This window comes from Dendrobates tinctorius, unplaced genomic scaffold, assembly GCF_039654945.1.
Source record: "Dendrobates tinctorius isolate UK_male_01 unplaced genomic scaffold, ASM3965494v1 ptg000279l, whole genome shotgun sequence".
NCBI classification, from domain to species: domain Eukaryota; kingdom Metazoa; phylum Chordata; class Amphibia; order Anura; family Dendrobatidae; genus Dendrobates; species Dendrobates tinctorius.
The window spans coordinates 3,661,651-3,674,572 of NW_027361946.1; the positions used below are offsets into that span (position 1 = coordinate 3,661,651).

Genomic DNA, 12,922 nt, shown 5'->3' on the forward strand with positions numbered 1-12,922 from the left:
CTCTGGCTGACGGGATGATGTGGGATATTAGGGGTAGTAGTCCGGTGGCTCTGGCTGACAGGATGATGTGGGATATTAGGGGTAGTAGTCCGGTGGCTCTGGCTGACGGGATGATGTGGGATATTAGGGGTAGTAGTCCGGTGGCTCTGGCTGACGGGATGATGTGGGATATTAGTGGTAGTAGTCCGGTGGCTCTGGCTGACGGGATGATGTGGGATATTAGGGGTAGTAGTCCGGTGGCTCTGGCTGACTGGATGATGTGGGATATTAGGGGTAGTAGTCCGGTGGCTCTGGCTGACGGGATGATGTGGGATATTAGGGGGAGTATTCCGGTGGCTCTGGCTGACGGGATGATGTGGGATATCAGTGGTAGTAGTCCGGTGGCTCTGGCTGACTGGATGATGTGGGATATTAGGGGTAGTAGTCCGGTGGCTCTGGCTGACGGGATGATGTGGGATATTAGGGGTAGTAGTCCGGTGGCTCTGGCTGACGGGATGATGTGGGATATTAGGGGTAGTAGTCCGGTGGCTCTGGCTGACGGGATGATGTGAGATATTAGGGGTAGTAGTCCGGTGGCTCTGGCTGACGGGATGATGTGGGATACTAGGGGTAGTAGTCCGGTGGCTCTGGCTGACGGGATGATGTGGGATATTAGGGGTAGTAGTCCGGTGGCTCTGACTGACGGGATGATGTGAGATATTAGGGGTAGTAGTCCGGTGGCTCTGGCTGATGGGATGATGTGGGATATTAGTGGTAGTAGTCCGGTGGCTCTGGATGACGGGATGATGTGGGATATTAGGGGTAGTAGTCCGGTGGATCTGGCTGACGGGATGATGTGGGATATTAGGGGTAGTAGTCCGGTGGCTCTGGCTGATGGGATGATGTGGGATATTAGGGGTAGTAGTCCGGTGGATCTGGCTGACGGGATGATGTGGGATATTAGGGGTAGTAGTCCGGTAGTTTTGGCTGACGGGATGATGTGGGATATTAGGGGTAGTAGTCCAGTAGCTCTGACTGATGGGATGATGTGGGATATTAGGGGTAGTAGTCCGGTGGATCTGACTGACGGGATGATGTGGGATATTAGGGGTAGTAGTCCGGTAGCTCTGACTGATGGGATGATGTGGGATATTAGGGGTAGTAGTCCGGTAGCTCTGACTGATGGGATGATGTGGGATATTAGGGGTAGTAGTCCGGTGGATCTGGCTGACGGGATGATGTGGGATATTAGGGGTAGCAGTCCGGTGGCTCTGACTGACGGGATGATGTGGGATATTAGGGGTAGCAGTCCGGTAGCTCTGACTGACGGGATGATGTGGGATATTAGGGGTAGCAGTCCGGTGGCTCTGACTGACGGGATGATGTGAGATATTAGGGGTAGTAGTTCGGTGGCTCTGGCTGATGGGATGATGTGGGATATTAGTGGTAGTAGTCCGGTGGCTCTGGATGACGGGATGATGTGGGATACTAGGGGTAGTAGTCCGGTGGCTCTGGCTGATGGGATGATGTGGGATATTAGGGGTAGTAGTCCGGTGGATCTGGCTGACGGGATGATGTGGGATATTAGGGGTAGCAGTCCGGTGGCTCTGACTGACGGGATGATGTGGGATATTAGGGTTAGTAGTTCGGTGGCTCTGGCTGATGGGATGATGTGGGATATTAGTGGTAGTAGTCCGGTGGCTCTGGATGACGGGATGATGTGGGATACTAGGGGTAGTAGTCCGGTGGCTCTGGCTGACGGGATGATGTGGGATATTAGGGGTAGTAGTCCGGTGGATCTGGCTGACGGGATGATGTGGGATATTAGGGGTAGTAGTCCGGTAGTTTTGGCTGACGGGATGATGTGGGATATTAGGGGTAGTAGTCCAGTAGCTCTGACTGACGGGATGATGTGGGATATTAGGGGTAGTAGTCCGGTAGCTCTGACTGACGGGATGATGTGAGATATTAGGGGTAGTAGTTCGGTGGCTCTGGCTGATGGGATGATGTGGGATATTAGTGGTAGTAGTCCGGTGGCTCTGGATGACGGGATGATGTGGGATACTAGGGGTAGTAGTCCGGTGGCTCTGGCTGATGGGATGATGTGGGATATTAGGGGTAGTAGTCCGGTGGATCTGGCTGACGGGATGATGTGGGATATTAGGGGTAGCAGTCCGGTGGCTCTGACTGACGGGATGATGTGGGATATTAGGGTTAGTAGTTCGGTGGCTCTGGCTGATGGGATGATGTGGGATATTAGTGGTAGTAGTCCGGTGGCTCTGGATGACGGGATGATGTGGGATACTAGGGGTAGTAGTCCGGTGGCTCTGGCTGATGGGATGATGTGGGATATTAGGGGTAGTAGTCCGGTGGATCTGGCTGACGGGATGATGTGGGATATTAGGGGTAGTAGTCCGGTAGTTTTGGCTGACGGGATGATGTGGGATATTAGGGGTAGTAGTCCAGTAGCTCTGACTGACGGGATGATGTGGGATATTAGGGGTAGTAGTCCGGTAGCTCTGACTGACGGGATGATGTGGGATATTAGGGGTAGTAGTCCGGTAGCTCTGACTGATGGGATGATGTGGGATATTAGGGGTAGTAGTCCGGTGGATCTGGCTGACGGGATGATGTGGGATATTAGGGGTAGTAGTCCGGTAGCTCTGACTGATGGGATGATGTGGGATATTAGGGGTAGTAGTCCGGTAGCTCTGACTGATGGGATGATGTGGGATATTAGGGGTAGTAGTCCGGTGGATCTGGCTGACGGGATGATGTGGGATATTAGGGGTAGTAGTCCGGTGGCTCTGACTGACGGGATGATGTGGGATATTAGCGGTGTGTAAAAATCGGACAGTACTTCCACGGTGCGAGTGCTGTGCAATTTTTTTCTCGCACTCATTGACTTCTATTGCAGGATGAAATCTGATTTCAGCAATCGTAGCATGCTGCAACTTTTTTCCAATCTGACCGTGATCCGATCTGAGCTGGAAAAAAAACCCCGCAGATGAGCACACAATGATAGAATAACATTGCTCCAAATGCAATCCGATTTTTAATTTTTAAGAACAGCATCACCAAAGAAGAAATTCTCACATGAATTAGAAATATAGTGGGAATAGTCATTGGCTCAATAAACATGAAATGACCAGTATCTAGAACGGGAGCACTCGGGTATCAAGAATACAATGATTCCATGTATCTAGAACACACGCGCTCCTGTAATCTAGAATACGATGATTCCTTGTATCTAGACCATCAGCTCTCCTGGTATCTAGAACACGATAATTGTTTGTGTCTAAAACACGAGCACTCCTGGTAAAAAGGGTATGATCGGCCTTGTATCTAGAATAAGACCGCTCTGTATCTAGAGAGGTAGAACTCCATGTATCTAGAATATTACAATTCCTTGTATTTAGTATATGCACGCTCCTTGAATCTAGAAAACTATAATTCCTTATATCTTGAATACGATTGATCCTGGTATCTACGATAAGACGGAGCGCTCCTGGTATCTACGATAAGACGGAGCGCTCCTGGTATCTACGATAAGACGGAGCGCTCCTGGTATCTACGATAAGACGGAGCGCTCCTGGTATCTACGATAAGACGGAGCGCTCCTGGTATCTACGATAAGACGGAGCGCTCCTGGTATCTACGATAAGACGGAGCGCTCCTGGTATCTACGATAAGACGGAGCGCTCCTGGTATCTACGATAAGACGGAGCGCTCCTGGTATCTACGATAAGACGGAGCGCTCCTGGTATCTACGATAAGACGGAGCGCTCCTGGTATCTACGATAAGACGGAGCGCTCCTGGTATCTACGATAAGACGGAGCGCTCCTGGTATCTACGATAAGACGGAGCGCTCCTGGTATCTACGATAAGACGGAGCGCTCCTGGTATCTACGATAAGACGGAGCGCTCCTGGTATCTACGATAAGACGGAGCGCTCCTGGTATCTACGATAAGACGGAGCGCTCCTGGTATCTACGATAAGACGGAGCGCTCCTGGTATCTACGATAAGACGGAGCGCTCCTGGTATCTACGATAAGACGGAGCGCTCCTGGTATCTACGATAAGACGGAGCGCTCCTGGTATCTACGATAAGACGGAGCGCTCCTGGTATCTACGATAAGACGGAGCGCTCCTGGTATCTACGATAAGACGGAGCGCTCCTGGTATCTACGATAAGACGGAGCGCTCCTGGTATCTACGATAAGACGGAGCGCTCCTGGTATCTACGATAAGACGGAGCGCTCCTGGTATCTACGATAAGACGGAGCGCTCCTGGTATCTACGATAAGACGGAGCGCTCCTGGTATCTACGATAAGACGGAGCGCTCCTGGTATCTACGATAAGACGGAGCGCTCCTGGTATCTACGATAAGACGGAGCGCTCCTGGTATCTACGATAAGACGGAGCGCTCCTGGTATCTACGATAAGACGGAGCGCTCCTGGTATCTACGATAAGACGGAGCGCTCCTGGTATCTACGATAAGACGGAGCGCTCCTGGTATCTACGATAAGACGGAGCGCTCCTGGTATCTACGATAAGACGGAGCGCTCCTGGTATCTACGATAAGACGGAGCGCTCCTGGTATCTACGATAAGACGGAGCGCTCCTGGTATCTACGATAAGACGGAGCGCTCCTGGTATCTACGATAAGACGGAGCGCTCCTGGTATCTACGATAAGACGGAGCGCTCCTGGTATCTACGATAAGACGGAGCGCTCCTGGTATCTACGATAAGACGGAGCGCTCCTGGTATCTACGATAAGACGGAGCGCTCCTGGTATCTACGATAAGACGGAGCGCTCCTGGTATCTACGATAAGACGGAGCGCTCCTGGTATCTACGATAAGACGGAGCGCTCCTGGTATCTACGATAAGACGGAGCGCTCCTGGTATCTACGATAAGACGGAGCGCTCCTGGTATCTACGATAAGACGGAGCGCTCCTGGTATCTACGATAAGACGGAGCGCTCCTGGTATCTACGATAAGACGGAGCGCTCCTGGTATCTACGATAAGACGGAGCGCTCCTGGTATCTACGATAAGACGGAGCGCTCCTGGTATCTACGATAAGACGGAGCGCTCCTGGTATCTACGATAAGACGGAGCGCTCCTGGTATCTACGATAAGACGGAGCGCTCCTGGTATCTACGATAAGACGGAGCGCTCCTGGTATCTACGATAAGACGGAGCGCTCCTGGTATCTACGATAAGACGGAGCGCTCCTGGTATCTACGATAAGACGGAGCGCTCCTGGTATCTACGATAAGACGGAGCGCTCCTGGTATCTACGATAAGACGGAGCGCTCCTGGTATCTACGATAAGACGGAGCGCTCCTGGTATCTACGATAAGACGGAGCGCTCCTGGTATCTACGATAAGACGGAGCGCTCCTGGTATCTACGATAAGACGGAGCGCTCCTGGTATCTACGATAAGACGGAGCGCTCCTGGTATCTACGATAAGACGGAGCGCTCCTGGTATCTACGATAAGACGGAGCGCTCCTGGTATCTACGATAAGACGGAGCGCTCCTGGTATCTACGATAAGACGGAGCGCTCCTGGTATCTACGATAAGACGGAGCGCTCCTGGTATCTACGATAAGACGGAGCGCTCCTGGTATCTACGATAAGACGGAGCGCTCCTGGTATCTACGATAAGACGGAGCGCTCCTGGTATCTACGATAAGACGGAGCGCTCCTGGTATCTACGATAAGACGGAGCGCTCCTGGTATCTACGATAAGACGGAGCGCTCCTGGTATCTACGATAAGACGGAGCGCTCCTGGTATCTACGATAAGACGGAGCGCTCCTGGTATCTACGATAAGACGGAGCGCTCCTGGTATCTACGATAAGACGGAGCGCTCCTGGTATCTACGATAAGACGGAGCGCTCCTGGTATCTACGATAAGACGGAGCGCTCCTGGTATCTACGATAAGACGGAGCGCTCCTGGTATCTACGATAAGACGGAGCGCTCCTGGTATCTACGATAAGACGGAGCGCTCCTGGTATCTACGATAAGACGGAGCGCTCCTGGTATCTACGATAAGACGGAGCGCTCCTGGTATCTACGATAAGACGGAGCGCTCCTGGTATCTACGATAAGACGGAGCGCTCCTGGTATCTACGATAAGACGGAGCGCTCCTGGTATCTACGATAAGACGGAGCGCTCCTGGTATCTACGATAAGACGGAGCGCTCCTGGTATCTACGACAAGACGGAGCGCTCCTGGTATCTACGACAAGACGGAGCGCTCCTGGTATCTACGACAAGACGGAGCGCTCCTGGTATCTACGACAAGACGGAGCGCTCCTGGTATCTACGACAAGACGGAGCGCTCCTGGTATCTACGACAAGACGGAGCGCTCCTGGTATCTACGACAAGACGGAGCGCTCCTGGTATCTAGGACAAGACGGAGCGCTCCTGGTATCTAGGACAAGACGGAGCGCTCCTGGTATCTAGGACAAGACGGAGCGCTCCTGGTATCTAGGACAAGACGGAGCGCTCCTGGTATCTAGGACAAGACGGAGCGCTCCTGGTATCTAGGACAAGACGGAGCGCTCCTGGTATCTAGGACAAGACGGAGCGCTCCTGGTATCTAGGACAAGACGGAGCGCTCCTGGTATCTAGGACAAGACGGAGCGCTCCTGGTATCTAGGACAAGACGGAGCGCTCCTGGTATCTAGGACAAGACGGAGCGCTCCTGGTATCTAGGACAAGACGGAGCGCTCCTGGTATCTAGGACAAGACGGAGCGCTCCTGGTATCTAGGACAAGACGGAGCGCTCCTGGTATCTAGGACAAGACGGAGCGCTCCTGGTATCTAGGACAAGACGGAGCGCTCCTGGTATCTAGGACAAGACGGAGCGCTCCTGGTATCTAGGACAAGACGGAGCGCTCCTGGTATCTAGGACAAGACGGAGCGCTCCTGGTATCTAGGACAAGACGGAGCGCTCCTGGTATCTAGGACAAGACGGAGCGCTCCTGGTATCTAGGACAAGACGGAGCGCTCCTGGTATCTAGGACAAGACGGAGCGCTCCTGGTATCTAGGACAAGACGGAGCGCTCCTGGTATCTAGGACAAGACGGAGCGCTCCTGGTATCTAGGACAAGACGGAGCGCTCCTGGTATCTAGGACAAGACGGAGCGCTCCTGGTATCTAGGACAAGACGGAGCGCTCCTGGTATCTAGGACAAGACGGAGCGCTCCTGGTATCTAGGACAAGACGGAGCGCTCCTGGTATCTAGGACAAGACGGAGCGCTCCTGGTATCTAGGACAAGACGGAGCGCTCCTGGTATCTAGGACAAGACGGAGCGCTCCTGGTATCTAGGACAAGACGGAGCGCTCCTGGTATCTAGGACAAGACGGAGCGCTCCTGGTATCTAGGACAAGACGGAGCGCTCCTGGTATCTAGGACAAGACGGAGCGCTCCTGGTATCTAGGACAAGACGGAGCGCTCCTGGTATCTAGGATAAGACGGAGCGCTCCCGGTATCTAGGACAAGACGGAGCGCTCCCGGTATCTAGGACAAGATGAAGCACTCCTAGTATCTAGGAGAAGACGGAGCGCTCCCGGTATTTAGGATAAGATGGAGCGCTCCTCCTGATATCTAGAATACGACAGAGCGTCCCAGGTATCTAGAATAAGACGACGCGATCCTGGTATCTAGAATAAGACGAAGCGATCCTGGTATCTAGAATAAGACGGAGCGCTCCTGGTATCTAGAATAAGATGAAGCTCGCCTCCTGGTATCTAGGATAAGACGAAGCGATCCTGGTATCTAGAATAAGACGGAGCGCTCCTGGTATCTAGAATAAGATGAAGCTTGCCTCCTGGTATCTAGGATAAGACGGAGCGCTCCTGGTATCTAGGATAAGACGGAGCGCTCCTGGTATCTAGGATAAGACGGAGCGCTCCTGGTATCTAGGATAAGACGAAGCGATCCTGGTATCTAGAATAAGACGAAGCGATCCTGGTATCTAGGATAAGACGGAGCGCTCCTGGTATCTAGGATAAGACGGAGCGCTCCTGGTATCTAGGATAAGATGAAGCTCGCCTCCTGGTATCTAGGATAAGATGAAGCTCGCCTCCTGGTATCTAGGATAAGACGGAGCGCTCCTGGTATCTAGGATAAGACGGAACGCTCCTGGTATCTAGGATAAGACGGAGCGCTCCTGGTATCTAGAATAAGACGAAGCGATCCTGGTATCTAGGATAAGACGGAGCGCTCCTGGTATCTAGGATAAGACGGAGCGCTCCTGGTATCTAGGATAAGACGGAGCGCTCCTGGTATCTAGAATAAGATGAAGCTCGCCTCCTGGTATCTAGGATAAGACGGAGCGCTCCTGGTATCTAGGATAAGACGGAGCGCTCCTGGTATCTAGGATAAGACGGAGCGCTCCTGGTATCTAGGATAAGACGGAGCGCTCCTGGTATCTAGGATACGACGGAGCGCTCCTGGTATCTAGGATAAGACGGAGCGCTCCTGGTATCTAGAATAAGACGAAGCTTGCCTCCTGGTATCTAGGATAAGACGGAGCGCTCCTGGTATCTAGGATAAGACGGAGCGCTCCTGGTATCTAGGATAAGACGGAGCGCTCCTGGTATCTAGGATAAGACGGAGCGCTCCCGGTATCTAGGATAAGACGGAGCGCTCCCGGTATCTAGGATAAGACGGAGCGCTCCCGGTATCTAGGATAAGACGGAGCGCTCCCGGTATCTAGGATAAGACGGAGCGCTCCCGGTATCTAGGATAAGACGGAGCGCTCCCGGTATCTAGGATACGACGGAGCGCTCCCGGTATCTAGGATACGACGGAGCGCTCCTGGTATCTAGGATAAGACGGAGCGCTCCTGGTATCTAGAATAAGATGAAGCTTGCCTCCTGGTATCTAGGATAAGACGGAGCGCTCCTGGTATCTAGGATAAGACGGAGCGCTCCTGGTATCTAGGATAAGACGGAGCGCTCCTGGTATCTAGGATAAGACGGAGCGCTCCTGGTATCTAGGATAAGACGGAGCGCTCCTGGTATCTAGAATAAGACGAAGCGATCCTGGTATCTAGAATAAGACGAAGCGATCCTGGTATCTAGGATAAGACGGAGCGCTCCTGGTATCTAGGATAAGACGGAGCGCTCCTGGTATCTAGGATAAGATGAAGCTCGCCTCCTGGTATCTAGGATAAGATGAAGCTCGCCTCCTGGTATCTAGGATAAGACGGAGCGCTCCTGGTATCTAGGATAAGACGGAACGCTCCTGGTATCTAGGATAAGACGGAGCGCTCCTGGTATCTAGAATAAGACGAAGCGATCCTGGTATCTAGGATAAGACGGAGCGCTCCTGGTATCTAGGATAAGACGGAGCGCTCCTGGTATCTAGGATAAGACGGAGCGCTCCTGGTATCTAGAATAAGATGAAGCTCGCCTCCTGGTATCTAGGATAAGACGGAGCGCTCCTGGTATCTAGGATAAGACGGAGCGCTCCTGGTATCTAGGATAAGACGGAGCGCTCCTGGTATCTAGGATAAGACGGAGCGCTCCTGGTATCTAGGATAAGACGGAGCGCTCCTGGTATCTAGGATACGACGGAGCGCTCCTGGTATCTAGGATAAGACGGAGCGCTCCTGGTATCTAGAATAAGACGAAGCTTGCCTCCTGGTATCTAGGATAAGACGGAGCGCTCCTGGTATCTAGGATAAGACGGAGCGCTCCTGGTATCTAGGATAAGACGGAGCGCTCCTGGTATCTAGGATAAGACGGAGCGCTCCTGGTATCTAGAATAAGACGAAGCGATCCTGGTATCTAGAATAAGACGAAGCGATCCTGGTATCTAGGATAAGACGGAGCGCTCCTGGTATCTAGGATAAGATGAAGCTCGCCTCCTGGTATCTAGGATAAGATGAAGCTCGCCTCCTGGTATCTAGGATAAGACGGAGCGCTCCTGGTATCTAGGATAAGACGGAGCGCTCCTGGTATCTAGGATAAGACGGAGCGCTCCTGGTATCTAGGATAAGACGGAGCGCTCCTGGTATCTAGGATAAGACGGAGCGCTCCTGGTATCTAGGATAAGACGGAGCGCTCCTGGTATCTAGGATAAGACGGAGCGCTCCTGGTATCTAGGATCAGACGGAGCGCTCCTGGTATCTAGGATCAGACGGAGCGCTCCTGGTATCTAGGATCAGACGGAGCGCTCCTGGTATCTAGGATCAGACGGAGCGCTCCTGGTATCTAGGATAAAGATGGAGCGCTCCCGTTATCTAGAATAAGACAGAGCGCTTCTGGTATCTAGAATAAAGATGGAGCGCTCCCGGTATCTAGAATAAGATGGAGCGCTCCCGGTATCTAGAATAAGACGGAGCGATTTCTGGTATCTAGAATAAGACGGAGCGCTCCCGGTATCTAGAATAAGACGGAGCGCTTCTGGTATCTAGAATAAAGATGGAGCGCTCCCGTTATCTAGAATAAGACAGAGCGCTTCTGGTATCTAGAATAAAGATGGAGCGCTCCCGGGTATCTAGAATAAGATGGAGCGCTCCCGGTATCTAGAATAAGACGGAGCGCTTTCTGGTATCTAGAATAAGACGGAGCGCTCCCGGTATCTAGAATAAGACGGAGCGCTCCCGGTATCTAGAATAAGGTGGGGCGCTCCCGGTATCTAGGATAAGACGGAGCGCTCCCGGTATCTAGAATAAGACGGAGCGCTCCCGGTATCTAGAATAAGACGGAGCGCTCCCGGTATCTAGAATAAGACGGAGCGCTCCCGGTATCTAGAATAAGACGGAGCGCTCCCGGTATCTAGAATAAGACGGAGCGCTCCCGGTATCTAGAATAAGACGGAGCGCTCCCGGTATCTAGAATAAGACGGAGCGCTCCCGGTATCTAGGATAAGACGGAGCGCTCCTGGTATCTAGACTGGGGTGATACTTAGTAATACTGATTTACAGAGATGCCTCGGCATAGATGGAGGAAGGTCGCCCTGTTGCTTCTTACCGTTCTCATCAGCAGAGCTGATGGAATCTAGAGCCACTTTAGCCGGGGGTCCGCTGGAGCTCTGCCGAGAGGTCGGAGGTCCATACAAATCTGACATGGAATGCGCTGACGACAGGCGCTGGGGTCCCAGGAGAAATGGCTTCTTGGTCTTCGGCTTGTTGTGGATTTCGGGGCCTTCGAGGTGGCAGCAGCTCTGCCGCTCGCTGACACTGCTGGGAACAATGGCAGACGACGTGTCCGATCCGTCCGGCTTCCTTCCTTTCATCTTGTCCTTCAGACGGGCAAATGGAGAGCGGCTCTTGTCCTTCATGGAGAGGTCGAACATACTGGCAGTCATGTTACTCCGCATAAACTGGACGCTGACCTTCAGCTCGCCGCGCTCCTTCTTCCTCTTCCCCGGCTTCGACTCCAGCTTGTACCACCTGTGATATACAAAGAGGGTTAGTAGCCATCAGGACCTCCAGTAGAATTCATACAGACCCCCTATAGGGTACCCCCTCACAGTCACAGCAGACTCCATACAGACCTCCTATAGTGTGCCCCCTAACAGTCACAGCAGAGTCCATACAGACCCCCTATGGTGTGCCCCTTCACAGTCACAGCAGAGTCCATACAGACCCCCTATAGTGTGCCCCCTCACAGTCACAGTAGAGTCCATACAGACCCCCTATGGTGTGCCCCTTCACAGTCACAGCAGAGTCCATACAGACCCCCTAAAGTGTGCCCCCTCACAGTCACAGCAGAGTCCATACAGACCCCTATAGTGTGCCCCTTCACAGTCACAGCAGAGTCAATACAGACCCCCTATAGCGTGCCCCCTAACAGTCACAGTAGAGTCCATACAGACTCACTATAGTGTGCCCCCTCACAGTCACAGTAGAGTCCATACAGACCCCCTATGGTGTGCCCCTTCACAGTCACAGCAGAGTCCATACAGACCCCCTAAAGTGTGCCCCCTCACAGTCACAGCAGAGTCCATACAGACCCCTATAGTGTGCCCCTTCACAGTCACAGCAGAGTCAATACAGACCTCCTATAGTGTGCCCCTTCACAGTCACAGCAGAGTCCATACAGACCCCCTAAAGTGTGCCCCCTCACAGTCACAGCAGAGTCCATACAGACCCCTATAGTGTGCCCCTTCACAGTCACAGCAGAGTCAATACAGACCCCCTATAGCGTGCCCCCTAACAGTCACAGCAGAGTCCATACAGACCCCCTATAATGTGCACCCTAACAGACACAGCAGAGTCAATACAGACCCCCTATAGCGTGCCCCCTAACAGTCACAGTAGAGTCCATACAGACTCACTATAGTGTGCCCCCTCACAGACACAGCAGAGTAAATACAGACCCTCTATAATGTGCCCCCTTACAGTCACAGCAGAGTACATACAGACCCCCTAACGGGTGCCCCCTCACAGTCACAGAAGACGCCATACATACCCCCTATAGTGTGCCCCCTCACAGTCACAGCAGAGTCCATACAGACGCAATATAGTGTGCCCCCTCACAGACACAGCAGAGTAAATACAGACCCTCTATAATGTGCCCCCTAACAGACACAGCAGAGTCCATACAGACCCCCTATGGTGTGCCCTCACAGTCACAGCAGAGTCCATACAGACCCCCTATAGTGTGCCCCCTCACAGTCACAATAGAGTCCATACAGACGACCGATGGTGTGCCCCCTCACAGACACAGCAGAGTCCATACAGACCCCCTATGGTGTGCCCCGACCCAGTCACAGCAGAGTCCATACAGACCTCCTATAGTGTGCCCCTAACAGACACAGCAGAGTCCATACAGACCCCCTATGGTGTGCCCCCTCACAGTCACCGTAGAGTCCATACAGACCTCCTATAATGTGCCCCCTCACAGTCACAGCAGAGTCCATACAGACCACCTATGGTGTGCCCCCTCACAGTCACAGTA

The 12,922-nt window shown here is 52.7% G+C and overlaps 1 protein-coding gene across 1 annotated transcript in view; it reads right to left on the reverse strand.

Moving 5' to 3' along the window:
* RAB11FIP2 (RAB11 family interacting protein 2) overlaps positions 1–11,412 on the reverse strand; it is a gene marked incomplete at its 5' end in the record, with an annotated part of 48,827 nt that extends 37,415 nt beyond the window's left edge. Inside the window, one exon of the mRNA XM_073559896.1 lies at positions 10,991–11,412. Within this exon, the coding sequence (XP_073415997.1) occupies positions 10,991–11,412 (422 nt within the window). The remainder of the gene's footprint in view (positions 1–10,990) is intronic.
* Between the last annotated feature and the right edge of the window lie 1,510 nt (positions 11,413–12,922).